Here is a 16,110-nt window from a genome sequence, read left to right as displayed (position 1 = left end):
TGGATTTATACGTGGTTTTTAAAATCAGCTGTAATACCAATTGTAGGCAGAATCTGAATTTAAATTAGAAATGAATATATTTGCATTCTATTAAAATAAGACTTGTTAAAAAGGGGGCATTTTCATCAGTTGTGCTAAATTGAATTCATAATGCTGTAGAAATATGCCTGCTTTAACTGGACATAGCCCCATAAACTACTTTTACACTCTGAATAAATTTATACATCATATCATGTACTCAATGGGACAGCTATAGCTCAAAATAGAGAAACCATCTAATACAGCAATGAGACAAATTAATTTTATTCCATAAACTGATGACAAGAAACAAAGCCTTTCATGTGTAGGTCAGTGGTTCCACTCTGGCCCAGATTTTAGTGACCAAAAGTCATTAAAAAGAAAAGGAGTACTTGTGGCACCTTAGAGGCTAACAAATTTATTTGAGCATAAGCTTTCGTGAGCTACAGCTCACTTCTTCGGATGCATGCAGTGGAAAATACAGTGGGGAGATAATCTCACGAAAGCTTAAATAATCTCCCCACTGTATTTTCCACTGCATGCATCCGAAGAAGTGAGCTGTAGCTCACAAAAGTTTATGCTCAAATAAATTTGTTAGTCTCTAAGGTGCCACAAGTACTCCTTTTCTTTTTGCGGATACAGGCTAACATGGTTGTTACTCTGAAACCTGTCAAAAGTCATTACTAACTGATGGCTAATTGGCAAGCAGTATGAAATACATTGTTAATCTCAAACCAACTCTTAAAACAACTTGTCTACGTCAGAAAAAATACTATAAAAACTGGCTTCCTTATTGGCAGATGCAGAAAGGTTTCAAGGAAGGAAAGGGCCAATGAGACTAAACTCCCCTCTCCAAGTTATGGTCGACACACAGTGTTAGGACAATATGGGGTAGCTTGTACTCTGACCCTTGCTGAACTTGGACAGCACAGGCAAATAAATGCATTGTGCATGCATTTAGTATCAAGGGCTGGGATCTGTCAAGGACACTAAAAATCTCATTTAAAAATAAAAATGAAGAAACTGTGCCTACATTCCTGTGACAACTCTCCTTACAGGATTTTACCCACTTGAAATTAGATCACAAGTTAATAGTGAAACTACTACAGCTGACTCAGAAGCAATACATTCAAAGCCAAAGGCAATGTGGTTAACGATTTATATAACAATTGCCAAGCTCATTAACCCATATGGAAAGGTTTCTTGTAAATCATTTATGTCAAAGCAGATGCTCTGCACACTATTTCATCAGCAGTAAGTCCCTATACTTTATTTTCTTTTATCAAAATGGACAGTCATAAATTTAGAACATTCATGCTGTAATGGCAAACAACTGCAAAAAGAGCCAACATTAGCAGACTGATCAAACTGGTCATCAGTATTCTGCTTAAGCAATGAGTCATCTCCCAGCCTTTTCAGCCTTGTCATACAAAAGCAAGAACCCTGCTTACTAACACTAAACTGAAGCAATTTAAGCATCTCCACTCTCAAAGCTGAAAGATATGCTTGTTCAGAGACGAAAATATCATCGGGGGGAGGGCGAGTTATATAGGCCCGTGGTGGCCGTTCTCCAGCAAATTCAGGGCATGGGGGCCCGGCTCCACCAATGTTCAAGGCTGGGTCGCTACCCCCAGCCCCGCCTACCGCCCCTCGCGCCTCCCCCAGTCCCACCTGCTGCCCCCATGTGCCTCTCCCTGAGTATCCCTGCCTGGGCCCTGAACAGTGGGTGGCTGTCCTGCTGCTCCACGTTGCGCTCCCTTGCCGCGGGGAGCGGCGCCGGCGGCAGGCTGAGGCAGTGGTGCAGCCGCCATCTGCGGAGGGAGGAGGCGCACACACATGATGGCAGCCGTCCCCGCTTCTGGCACCCACCACAGGGGAGGCGAGGGGGCTGAGTGGGGCCTGGCCCCTAGGAGCACGTGCAGTGACAGTGCTGGGTGAGTGTGCTGCCTGGGGGGCTGTGGAGTCCTCCTCTCTGGCCAAAGCCCCCGGGGCAGCCTACCTGCACCCAGATGCCTCATCCCCAGCCCTAAACCACCCCCAGCCAGAGACCTCACCCCCCCCGCCCCTGCACTCCAACCCTCTGCCCCAGCCCTGAGCCCCCTCCTGCACTATGAACTCCTCATCCACTCCTGCACCCCAACCCTCTAACCTAGCCCTGAGCCTCCTCCAACCCCCCAAACTCCTCATCCCCAGCCCCACCCCAGAGCCCTCAGCTGTCCCACATTGTGCAATATAGGAATATTGTTAAACTGTTCCCAGTACATTTTTACTGTATTTTTAAAAATATATATCGGCTTACAAGGTGGTGGGGGGGAGGGAGGGAGACTTGGACCCGTTCTGGGCACCACCAAAAATTATACAAACCTGCCACCCCTGAATATCATATGATGGTGAACAATTTGTTTTTAATTCCCTGCATAGCCCTAGTATGATCATATTCTGGACCCTATCCTATGTATCTAATAATGACACAGCACTGAATAAAAGAGAAATCCATCCTTTTAATCTCTATTCAGTGCAGGGTGGATAAAAATCAATGATTAAAAAAAAATCCGATTTTATTTTTATTTGAATGGGATTTTTTTTTATAAAATGCTTTTTGAGGGAAAAAATCTAGCTAAAGATAGTTTTAATTAAGAAACATTATAGCTCAAAGATATCTCATCATGGAATAGGGATTATAAATTCTAATTCTATAGTATGAGACAATATATTCATGTAATGTTTAAGAAAAGTTTTGTAAATGAGTTCCAATAGTTCATAGATTAGGGACCCAATTTTACAGGGTTCCAGGAGCTTCTGTATAGATTATTTAGGTTAATCTTTCTATCTACCCAATGGGACTCAGTGCTCAGTCTAGAAGATACCATCAGAGATTATTAGTTTTGCAGTTCTCAAACTGTGGGATTTGTGTCTCCAGAGATAACATGCTTGTTAACAGCAAAATTGTTTTTAAATAAATAAATATATAGAGGTGAGAAGCAGACCTCAACCCTATTGTCCCTCTGAACTTTGTGTACACAGAGTCAATCCGTTACCTCTCTCTAAAAGTGAAAAGTTTCAAAAAGTTCAATGAATAGAAGATTGTTGGGGGCAGAATAGATCTGGACAAGGAGAAGAAGTCTGTGAGAAGGGAGGGACAGGCAGTAAAAACAAAAGTGAAACCGTTTGAGCAGCATATTCCAGAAGTCTTGAGGTCTTTCTGAGTGCAGTCTTCATTGATTTGAGATCTATCACACCATTCTCTTATCAGAAGGGAAAACCTATAATAGCAGCAGGCCGTAAAAGAGACGCAGTTTGGGAATATTTTAATGAAGTTCCTCTACCTGTGGGTAAGACAAGCATGCATGAAAAATGCAAACAGTGCAACAAAGAAATGCAAGGCCTGGTTGCCAGAATGAAACAACATCATCAGAAGTGTTCCTTCTCAGGAGAAAACTGCGTTGAAGATGATGAAAGGAACGTGTGTGAACATGCAGGATCTTCAGGTTGGTAAACTTTTTTATTTCATATTCTTTCTTAAGGACAGCCTGTCTTCCTTCTGAACTATTCTTGAATTCTCATGTTTGAGCAGAAAATATAGTTGTTACTCTATGGAACTATCATTTTAGATGCAGTTGTGGTAAAAAATAAATAGCTGAAATAGGCAGATCTTCCTTTTACAATTTCACCTTTAAAGTACAAGTGTCAGTGAATGCAATGAGGAATACTAAACGAGCAGTATGGTAATAATAATTAAATAACTGCATTGACTTATTTTGTTTAGGAGAATCCATCCTCAACACACAGGATTCTGAAGACTATCCACCTTCAAGATCACCATCATTTTCTATAGTTTCAGAGTTACCTGCCAATGATAGTGTTTCAGTCACATCATGTATGTCACATAGCCACAATATCACATGTAGCAAAAAGAAAAAAAAATCTCCATCATCCAGAAACAACCATACATAAATTTGTGATAAGAACCAGCAGATTACAAAAAGAGATAATTGATGAAAAAATTGCCCGGTTTGTTTATGCAACAAACTCTCCTTTCCGAATGATTGAGAACCCACACTTCATTAAAATGGTTCAGTCATTAAGATCAGGATACAGTCCACCCAACACATCAGATGTTGCAGGAAAATTGCTGGATATAAAGTATTTGAAAGAGAAATTGAGCAGTGTGCAAAAGGTCTAGAGGTTGAAATTGTTAACCTGAGTCTTGATGGGTGGAGCAATGTCCACAATGATCCTGTTGTTTGTGCTTGTGTGACAACAGAAGAAGGGAATGTCTTCCTTAAAGAAACAATTGATACATCAGGAAATGCGCACACACAGCAGAATACTTACAAGAAGTAGCAGTAAAAGCTATAACAAACTGTGAAAAAAAATTCCAATGACTAGTACACAGTGCGGTCACAGACAATGCTGCAAATGTATCCAAGATGAGACAAAATTAATTAGAAGAGAGTCCCAAGCTAATAACATATTGTTGCAGTGCTCATTTGATGAGCCTCCTAGCCAAAGACTTCAGTGTTCCAGAAATAAAGGCTAATGTTGTTGAAATTGCAAAATACTTCCGTAACAACCACTTTGCAGCAGCTGCTCTGAAAAAAGTGGGAGGAACCAAGCTAACTCCCCCACAAGATGTGTGACGGAACTCAGTAGTGGACTGTTTTGAGCACTATATCGAGAACTGGCCTAAGCTGATGACAGTTTGTGAACAAAATTGTGAAAAAATAGCTGGCACTGTCACAGCCAAAGTTCTCAACATTGGGCTTAAGAGAAATGTTGAACACATGCTGAGTACCCTGAAGCCTATTTCTGTAGCCTTGAACAAAATGCAGGGAAACAGCTGTTTTATTGCTGACACTGTCAAAATTTGGAAAGAACTGCGTGAGATCTTAAAAAGAGAAATATGCAATGACAGAGTTAAATTACAAGCATTAAAAAAAACGAATGGGACAAGCACTATCCCAGCTCATTTTCTTGCAAATATTCTCCATATTCGGAACCAGGGTCAAACCTTAACTGCTGAAGAGGAGTTGTTGGCTGTGATATGGACATCCAGCAATCATCCCTCCATAATGCCAATTATAATAAACTTCAGAGCTAAGGGTGAACCATTCAAGAAATATATGTTTGCTGATGTTTTAAAGAAAGTCACACCAGTGAACTGGTGGAAGTCACTTAAGAACTTGGATTCAGAGACTGTAGAAGTGATCATCTCACTTGTAACCTTCTGCCAGTGTAGAAAGAATATTTTCTTCCTTTGGGCTAATTCATTCCAAATTGAGAAATCGTTTGGGACCTGAAAAAGCAGGAAAACTTGTTTTTCTTTCCCAGATTACGAACAAACAGGAAAATGAAGGTGAAGACGACTGAGTTAGCTGCAGAAGCCAATATTTTAAGTTTCTCATGTTGACCTGGCTGACATAGTCAATTTAATTTGGGGTATTTTTTAAGAAATATTTCATTTAACTAATTTAGTTAAAAACAATTTTAACAAAAACAAACCTGATTTTAAAAAACTTGAATGTTTAACTAAATTCAAAAATTCATATGCTTGTTTTGTTAAAACATTATATGTTTGCTGTTGAAGAAAAAAAATCCAGAATACAGAATGCTGTTGTTTTAGTTAAATAAAAAGATTTAAATGTCTGGTGATGTTCTCCTCCTAATACAGCACAGCAAGAATATCCTCCAAATATTAATGATTAACCTGTTGAATTGGAGATAGTTCATCTCCCAATGACTTTATAAATATCTGCTTCAATTACCTTTGGTAAATGAAACCAAACAATCATTCATTTTCTGATATAGCTGTAAAACTAATCTGAAAAGTTTTCAAAATAAATCACTTCAAAAATGTATAGCATGTACCTTCTAAAAAAGAAACCTACATCTACCTTGGAGTTGTGAAGAACATGTATTAAGGTTATAACAACCAACAAGAATGCACTTTTATGTAGAAATCCATGATTAAATCGAGTCTTCCTAACTAGTGATTTAAATCATGATTTAAATCAATTTGATTTAAATCAAATCCACCCTGATTCTGTGTTGCCTCTCTGTTCATAAACCAATTTTTTTTTATCTCTGAGAAATTCACAAAGAAAAACCAAACATTCAGGACCACCCCACGCAATAAACAAAAAGGAACTTCACAGTCGAAGCATTATAGGTGATTTCATGGTCTACTAACCTGGTAGTACAAGTAAATAAATAGCCAAACCTCTCAAAATACCAGATTCAACAAACTAAAAAAATATTTACAGACTTTGCTGCTAAGAAATGAGCAAAGCAACTCTCTGCTAAGAAATGGGCAAAGCAACTCTATTTTTCTTACATCATCCCAAGCTGGTTTTAGTAAAAAAAAAAAATCTGCACACCCTGATTAGCCTCTCTCAGATGTAAGGAAGATTTGTATTATCTACCTCCTATTACATGGGTTTTTTTTAATACATCTGAAAAATGGATTACTACAATCCAAATTAGTTCTTTGAAACTGTTAGTATATTAATCAGAGATTCCCCACCCCCAAAAGCACTGAATGATTCAATATTCAGTATTTTAAACTTTAGGTAATTATAACCTGTCCCTTTTGTGGGTCTGAGATTAAATATTCTCACTGATGAAAGTCTTACTTTTATTTTTGCCTATTTACCCATACAGTAAAAGGATATCCTTACAGATTACCTTTTATTCCTTAAGATTACCAAACTCCATTAGTATAAAGCACATTGATAGCAATAACAACATGCAATTAGATTTACAAGCATGCTTTTTTAGGTTCAAGACAAAACTGACAAAAAAAAGAACATGTACACATCATCTGCAGGCAACACAAACCAAAAGCACATCTCTAATCTGGGCCAGTGTCGCTTGACTGAATTGCAAGGGGGGGGGGGGTGTAAAAAAGAGCTTCACGTTTCCTTTTTTGGTCATATGTATTTGGAAAGGTCTTGCTGTTAAGCTGTCTTTTCAGATAACACGACAAGAGAAACTATTTTAACCAAGGAACTGTTTTTATTCTAAATAATATTGGTGTCTCCATTTTCTCACATACATGGTGCAGTATTTTTATATAACAAATTGGATAGGAAATTCACTACTGCAGTCATTCTGAAGGAACATGGAGAACAAATCTTTCAGTGCCTGTTCAATTAAAAATCTCGGTTTGTTGTACTTTGAAATATCACTGAAAGGAGTACTTTATTTTCACAAGAGAGAAATATAATTATTGCTATATCATGAAACCATAATTATACAATCTGCACAATGTATACAATGTCAACATATATGCACTATACTTAGGATAACATTATCATTAGATAATTGATACTTGGTTCAATTAGATGAGCATATTCAATCCAAATTAAGAGAGAAGGCTTAGTAAAGGAAAATGACCAAAAAAGGGATGGGGAAAAAAAAATATTTGCACCTTCACCGGCTAAATATCTAAGCAACTGCACTCAGAAGAAAACCTATGGCTTTGGTGGTTCTATTTTAAATTAACTAATTTTTCTCTGTGTCTTGGTGTAGAATAAAGATTCAAATAAGCAAAGTAGCACCCTACACCAGCAACACAGAATGCATATGTACTTGTACTGACCGGCTCAGAGTCATAGTAATAATCATCCCAGCTCTGTCTGAGGGGTTTCTTTGTCATCTGAAAGCAAGGCAGATCAGGTTAAACAGCATCCAAGTCAAACGTAACTCTCTTCCCCAGGCCTTTGAGACAGGGCACCAATGCAATTACATTACTTGCAAAGTCAGAATTCATTTTGCATGGAGTTATGAAATTTAAAATATGTAAGGAAGAATTTAGGTTTTAGGAATTATTTACCACATTTGTCAATATTTTGATCTCTACGTATGGTGTTTTAATAACATGTATAATGATAATTCTGCATGTTAACAAGGATAATATACTTCTAAGACAAATTTATCTAGGACTATTATAAGTTGAGCCATGGGCTTACCTAGTGATCGTGATCTGCACAGCCATGCTGGAGAACAAGGTCTAGTTTCTACTCTCTTAAACCCTGTTCTGGGGAGCTACATATTTTGGTAAACAGTGATTCATATGACCAATCAAGGAACAGCACCAAGGGGCTTCTACGGAAGTGCCATCTAGTCTTTCTCAGCCAGAAAGACAGAGATGGGGTTAAAAAAGGTATAGCTCAGGTGGACAAAATATAAGGATTCTCAGGGCTAAAAAATATAAGGCAGAACGTAGCCTTAGTGGGAAAACATTATGGCACAACTGTTTATATTGCAGTAATTAAACTAATTACAGATCCAGTCCTGCATGGTGTTGACTGCAGTAGGAGTGGTGGCCAGCCTGCACAGCTCAGGAAGTATTTAGCACCGTGCATGATTGGACCTTTAGCATTTCAACTGTAAATCTATTTGACAGGCCAAATAGCCTGACCTGAGCAGAAATTACAAAAGGTTGTTTTATTAAAAAATATTTTAAAAAAAATTATTTCAGCTCTTTTCTTACACTGAAGGCTTGCTCAAATACCACACACTTTTTATAAAAACTGGAGGGGTTTAAACAATAGATGCTTTAATTCTCACTCTCAATATAAAATACAATTTTGTTTTGTACACCTAAACGTGGACCACAGCGTTGGTGAAAATGGAAAGAAAAAAGTTTTACTTTGTTCCCTAATTTTTTTGTCTTTTCAGTGAACAGTAACTGACCATCCCTTTATCTCTTCTTATCCCTCTCTAATCTCTCTCTATTTTAGGTATTTCTAAGGCACCTTTAACAAATCCATTTAATTAGTATGAGACTGTTCAAAGGTGACTTAATATTTTTGCCTTTTCATGTTTCCATTTCCTCTTCCTCCTTATCTTTCATTGTCCGCACTGGATGTAGGCGATGGGAAGAATGTTGTTACTGCACTAATGGAAGGTACTGACATGAAATGACACACTTAACACTTCTAAAGAAAGCAATTTGTGTTGGTCCACATGGATAAAGCTCTCTTTCTCTAACAAATAGGCCTGGATACAATACAGTAATCACGTTAAAAACTCCAGACTGTCATCGTGATCCTCAGCTAAATCCAGAATCTGCTTTGAAGATGCACTGAGGGGCGCTTAGAAATTCTATGCGCCTCCAACCATCCTCAACAAACCATGATTTAGACTAAAACCAATGTTTTAATCTAAAACATGTCAACCCTCTCCTTATCTAGTACATTATACTACTTTGTTGTTGTTTTTTAAATACAGTTGACCTGTTTTACAACCTTGAAAAAATAAAGGAAACATAATAAAATCAGCTGTTTTTAAAACAAAATTAAGATTATGAAACAACCAAACAAAAAATTCATTTGAAAATTATCTTTGTCCTGCCATGCTTCAAAATTACACAACAGATGTTACATAAAGAACACACTATGTTCTCAGACATCTCCAATACTTACACAGTGTTTAAGAGCAAAAGCCTTAAACTCTATTAGTTCACTAGCTTATGTGAAATTCTTAAAGTCTTTAAATATGGGTGGTAATCATTATTATTACATTGAATTGTAGCTTTAATATACTGCTTTAAAGGTTTTTAAAAGTTCTTACTTTCTGAAGAATTTAGCCCTCTTAAGGAGTCAACCTTTCACAATTTTAAGAAAGACTAAAAAGTTATTTGCAATGCACTGTGTTTACATAATTGAAGCTTTAACTTGTAATCTAAGAATGGCAAATTATTTACTGCTAGCCAATGAAAAAACATTTTTCTTTTAAATATATACTAAACTGTTCTCAGATCTATCATTCCAAAGTAAAAAAGGTATTTAATTTTAAAAATCCACATATAACATAACTAGGGATTCTTTATTTTTTAGTTTTATATTGCATGTGATTTCAACTTCATGAAATGAAAGACAAGCAAGGATGTGATGTGTTATTCCGTATTCTTTATGAAAACATGCTTGTGATATGAATATGACAGTTTCTGTAATTTCTAACTGGGGGGGCAAGAAGCACAGCTCCCTCCACATTGAGGGAGAGGACGAATTTTATTATATATCTTTGGGTCTGCACTCCCAGGGAGGTGAACATCTGAGTGCTGGAGCAAGTCTCTTAAGCTGAGTCTTCCCAGAGCTGATCTGCAGCTGGCTGTGGCCCTGCCTGTGTGTGTGTGTGTGTGTGTTAGAGGAGTTTTAAGAGCCTAGTTCAGCAAGATAGATTAAAGGGGGCCCATGCTGGCAGAACAGGTAGACTCAGTGGTATCTCAGGACATCAGGTGGCTTCCCAAGGGGTCCAACCCGTCACAAAGGGTTCCACATGTCCAAATCCCATTAACATTTATTGGAGCTAATACCTTTTTCCTCTTAACGTACATTAATGGCAGAGGAGAACCGTGCACAGACCTGGTAAAAAGAACCTCTACAGGGCTATGCGTTGACTTTGTCCTGACCTAGCTTGAACTGCTTCCTGCTTATCCCTGTAAACTTTTCCCCTTCTCCCTACCTGCTGTAAGGGAGGCCAGCTTGCTGGACAAAGACCCGCTCATATAAATGTTGCAGTGGGCACAACATTTCTACAACAAAGCTTCATAAATTTTCTGCAATGCAAACTGAACAGTCCCACAGAAATATCTCACTTGTTTGTGATTGATGGTTTCCACATTTTGTTTATATTAGGCTTGTTACATTGTTAAAGTACAAAAGTCATGCTATCAGGCAGCCAATCCATAAAGCTACAGAATTATGACATCATCATGCAAGCTGTTATATCCTACAGGCCCACGGCTAACAAGTGGACACATCTCTAGCTAAACAGACCTAGGTAGAAGACAGATATTAATTATTAACAATGGCTTATATTTTTATTCTTCTGTACTCCACTTAAGCTTTCAAATAGCATCAAAATCATTGCCCTTATCAATAGCTGAAGTGCCAACACTGATGAATTTTTCATCATGAAACCCTGAACGCAAAGGCCACAGACAATAAATTTCACCTCTCAGCTTATTTTCTTTATTAGCATTAAGTCAAATCAATAGAGAAGAAGTATGTCATCAGGAAAGAACGGTCCAGCATTCTAGAGATATATACATTCTGCAACCCCTTTTTATAAAACGTTGTCACATCCCCAAAGCTGCCTGTTTATTCCCACCTGATTGAGGTAATGATACTCCTCGGGTTGTTTAAGATGGAATGCTGATCTTTCTTCCTCACTTGCTCCTGCCAGAAGGTAATAAAATACATGGTAGTTCCTGGTAACAAATAAAAATTATGTTAAACTTGAAAATCAATATCAGCATTGTACATATACTTCTGTGTTCACACTAAGAACCTGATTTTCAAAGTTGTGGAACTGCAGCTGCACATGCAATTGAGCATACAAATTGAGACCGGGATTTTCAAAGGCATAAAGGGTAGTAGGTACCCAATATCCATTGACTTTCAAATGAGATTAGGGACCTCACTTCTTTAGCTGACTTTTAACATTCCAGCCATTAATACCAAGAGCATGTGCAAATGGCCAGTTCAATGTATAATTGGCTAATGTGTGTGCAAACACCCAATCTGTACTCAGGTCCCCCTGGGAAGCAGGCAGTGGCACAATCGCATCTGTGTCCAGTACCGGGTTTACAATGGCATCAATGGTGCCGGGCCCACACTCAGAAAGGGCCCGCCTCCCGACTGTGGCCATGCCCTCCACTCCGCCCTCATTCTGTCCTGAGACCCAGCCACCACTTGTCCTCTTAAACCTCCACCCCAAAGCCCCGCCCCCAGCCAGCCTCTTCCCCCCAAGGCTCTGCCCACTGCTCACTACTCTACACCCCCTCCTCCCACCTGGCTCCAGTAGCTCTGGTTTTCTAATTAACCCCTTCTGGGACAACCCTGGTAAAGCAAAGGATACATCCTGGTAAAGCAAAGGATATAGACTGAAAGGAATTTCTTATCCACACATACCTTACTCTCAGCTAAGGCTAAGATTTTGTCATGGTTATTTTTAGTAAAAGTCAGACAGTAAACAAAAATTCTGGCCATTAAACAAAAATTCACGGAAGCCGTGACCTATCTGTGACTTTTGCTGCTGTGGCTCCATGGTTTCCTCTGCCACCATGGTGGCTAGAAGCTACAGGGCGGGCCGCCCCTCCGCCCATGCCAGCTGGGAACTTCAGGATGACCATATTTCCCAAAGAGAAAACAGGACACCCCAGCTGCTTGCCCGACACCCCCCGTGAGGCTGTCACCCGTCATTGGAACTCTGAGGAGGGTCCCCTCAGGAGGCTGTTGCTGGAACCCTGCAGGGGGCCCCCTGAGGAGGCTGTCACCCATTGTTGGAAACCTGTTGGGGCCCCACTGGCGGCCAGGAGCTGAAGCCAACAATGTCACAGAGGTCTGTGGAAGTCACAAATTCCGTGACATAAACGTAGCTTTACTCTTACACAGTATGACCTCACCACCCTTATGAGTCCTGTGTTTGGGCTGAGTGCTTCAGCCTGGTAGCCCTTTGGACCTTCTTGGCAATCTTGCTTCTGGCAGCAGAATGACCCACTTTGCTTAGAAAGCATTCCTCTTTTTTTTTTTTTTTTTTGCTGCCCATGCACTTCCACTGAGGAATAACTAAGGTCCAAGATTTCTTGGAAACTGTTCGCAGACCTCTCCAAATAATTTTTGACTACCAAAGACAGTCTAGTGCTAGATGAATCCTGACATCTCTATACTCTTGCCAAGTTCAGAGCCATAGATTTCTACTGGCTACTACAGACCAGAAAAGAGTCTGGGAACAAAAATGAGTGACCTGACAAGATGCATTCTAAATGAACAACAAGACGACCTGTAGAACTTCTAATTTATTTTAGAAAGATTTAGTCTTCAGTCTTTGACAGGAGAGTGATCTGCAAAATGGAGGAAAATTACTAAGTGGTTTCGGTGCTTATCTGTTATGTACAAGGAAGTCTTGGGAACCTAAATGTTCTGCCTTGATTCCAGCAAGAAGGTATGACTTTCTTGCCAGTATGAACTTGGGCTGGTGTATGAACTGTGTATCAGAATTGTATTAACTTGCCCTTTTTCCTCTGAGATCTTAAAGAGGTGATGAGCAGCTCACCCTCTTCAGGATCCTCTGCTGCAGAGTTTCACCAGACTGAGGATGTCATTGCAGTCATTGCTTTTGTTCAGCATATATATATATATATATATATATATAAGAGATTGAAAGATGTCAAAGGGCTCTATGAGCGAAGATGCCACTAATATGCTGATGAGCCCCTCCTCTATGCCTCTTTTTCACTTGGTATAATTAGTATAGTAACTCAGATGTCCCAGTACTTGCATGAAAGAGATATGAGAGAAAAGCAACTAGCTCACAAAGCAGAGGCCATACTAGTTGACAGAGAAACACTTTGCAGAACTGGTAGAATGTGTAACTACCCCAATCAAATGAGAGCAACACCACCCCATTAGTCAAGGTAGTGCACAAACTTGGAGACCTCTACATTATAGCTCGACTTGGCCTTCAAGTTAGCAGCAATGGCCAAGCAACTATTCCAAGAATGGGTGACCAGATATCACCCCTTTACGAGTTCTAGGGAGTCCTTATCCAACAGAGATCTCTAAACTCTAAACCTTGCAACAGCAGCAACTTCAATGGACAGACTGACAGAGAGCACTTAGGAAGTATCTCTCCACAACCAGGGCAGAACCTTCTTGGTGGAGGGTCAGGATTGTGGAGCCAGCTTCTGCCGGAAATTAGGATGCAGCTGAAACTTACCATCTTCAGAATGTGTTGCATGAGGCATGTTTTCATGCTTGGATACATATAAAGGATATCTGTCATACACCTAGTAAAGTCCCTTATAAAAGGAGGCTATGAAGGAGAAAAGGGAAAACCTTCTGCCTGATTGTCGCCTTGCACCATGTGTAGTCATTTACACCAGTACAAAGTGAACATAAAGTGAGTGCAAAAAAAAGCTACTAAATCAGAACAGTTTACACCACTTCACATTGATATTAATGATGGCACAAAGCTCAGAGTAACAGAGAATTAGACCCTTCGTCCCACTTAGTACACTCATTGTCCAAGAATAAATTTATGAAAGAGCTTAGGAACATGTGTAATAGTAATACATTAGGCGAGACCCCAAATTGTCAACATTCTTCCTTACAAAGTGGTAAACAGGGCAAGAACTCTGCCACTGTGGCTCTGCAGAAGGGGATTTGAAATCCTCTTATTTCACTTCGATATCAAACACATCCTAAATGCTTGAAATACACTATTAATGTTAAAAGAGCTGAAATGGCTAAGATGACAATTACTTTTACTTAAGCATGACTTCACAACAGAAGAGTATTGACAGCACAGTACTATATCTAAAATTAAGAATTCTGCTCTTCAGGAGTCTTATCAAAAGTTTTCCTGAGGGGGAAAAAGATGAAGTCATAACAACCTCGATTACATTTTTCAAGTTTCAGTGTGCATGCAATTTAACCTTGAGAGCAGTACATTAGCATTATAACAATGGATGTACCAATTCCACATGGATGAGACTCAGACTGCAAAACTATTTAGGTTTCCCCCTTCATCTAACTTAATAGGATAATTTTCGCACCAAGAGCGTCTTATCTATTACACCAAAGGACACGTATTAATGTAAAACTAATTAATGTAAAACTGTACAAGAACAACAGTCTCAAGTTATGTCCACACTGCAATAAAACACTCTTAGCTGGACCTTGTCAGCTGACTCAGACTCAAGAGGGTTGGCCTGTGGGGCTATAAAACTGCAATATTGACGTTTGGGCGCTGGCTGGAGCTAGGCTCTGGGATTCCGCAAGGCAGGAGGGTCCCACAGCCAGGGCTCCAGTCCAAGCCCAAACTTCTACACAGCAATTTTATAGCCCTGGAGCCCAACTCAGCTGATACGGGCCAGCCATGGATGTTTTATTGCACTGTAGACATACCCTCAAAGAGCAACACAGAAGAAAGTGCCAGTAGTTGACATAATCAATAGAAGATAATGTTTGACTTTCTCTACCCCCTAATAAGGGCCATGTGGGGTTTGTAGTTTTTTTATTTGTTTTTTGGAATAAACTATGAGACAGTGGAAAATTTGTTTAAAATAGAGGAAATAATTAATCACTGAAATTAAAAGAGAAGTCTGCAATTGGGAAATAAAAGGCCATAAGAAGGCAAAATAAATCATTTTCATTATGAATTATTAGTATCACCATTGTGGCTTGGAGCCCTAGTCCATTATGCAAGGTGCTGCTCAAAGAGCAAAAAGACAGCCCATGCCCCAAAATTAAGTTTTAAATAGATTACAAATAAATCAGAAGTCACATAATAACCATGCTATAACATTTCATTTATCCATTAGTCACAAAGACAGTGGAAAATATAACACAGGGACTAGATTTCAGAGTAACAGCCGTGTTAGTCTGTATTCGCAAAAAAAAAAGGAGTACTTGTGGCACCTTAGAGACTAACCAATTTATTTGAGCATAAGCTTTTGTGAGTTACAGCTCACTTCATCGGATGCATACTGTGGAAACTGCAGAAGACATTATATACACAGAGACCATGAAACAATACCTCCTCCCACCCCACTCTCCTGCTGGTAATAGCCCATCCAAAGTGACCACTCTCTTTACAATGTGTATGATAATCAAGGTGAGCCATTTCCAGCACAAATCCAGGTTTTCTCACCCCCCCCCCACCCCCATACACACACAAACTCACTCTCCTGGTGGTAATAGCTCATCCAAACTGACCACTCTCCTTACAATGTGTATGATAATCAAGGTGGGCCATTTCCGGGGGGGGGGGGGGTGTGTGCGGAGGGTGAGAAAACCGGGATTTGTGCTGGAAATGGCCCAACTTGATTATCATACAGATTGTAAGGAGAGTGATCACTTTAGATAAGCTATTACCAGCAGGAGAGTGGGGTGGGAGGAGGTATTGTTTCATGGTCTCTGTGTATATAATGTCTTCTGCAGTTTCCACAGTATGCATCCGATGAAGTGAGCTGTAGCTCACGAAAGCTTATGCTCAAATAAATTGGTTAGTCTCTAAGGTGCCACAAGTACTCCTTTTCTTTTTGCGAACACAGGGACTGTAAGGATGAAATGGAGAGCT

The 16,110-nt window shown here is 39.5% G+C and overlaps 1 protein-coding gene across 12 annotated transcripts in view; it reads right to left on the bottom strand.

Moving 5' to 3' along the window:
- MYO9A (myosin IXA) overlaps positions 1 to 16,110 on the bottom strand; it is a 469,743-nt gene that overhangs the window by 242,749 nt on the left and 210,884 nt on the right. For 11 of the 12 annotated variants that reach the window (XM_048865609.2, XM_048865604.2, XM_048865610.2 and 8 more), the window contains 2 exons: positions 11,137 to 11,236; positions 7,619 to 7,675 (listed from right to left, as the gene is read on the bottom strand). In XM_048865609.2, coding sequence (XP_048721566.1) covers positions 7,619 to 7,675; positions 11,137 to 11,236 — 157 coding nt within the window. The remainder of the gene's footprint in view (positions 1 to 7,618; positions 7,676 to 11,136; positions 11,237 to 16,110) is intronic. The other variant, XM_048865612.2, reaches the window with a different exon arrangement.

The sequence above is a fragment of the Caretta caretta genome, chromosome 10 (assembly GCF_965140235.1).
Source record: "Caretta caretta isolate rCarCar2 chromosome 10, rCarCar1.hap1, whole genome shotgun sequence".
In the NCBI taxonomy this organism is placed as follows: Eukaryota; Metazoa; Chordata; order Testudines; family Cheloniidae; genus Caretta; species Caretta caretta.
This window is presented reverse-complemented; position numbering and strand designations above follow the sequence as displayed.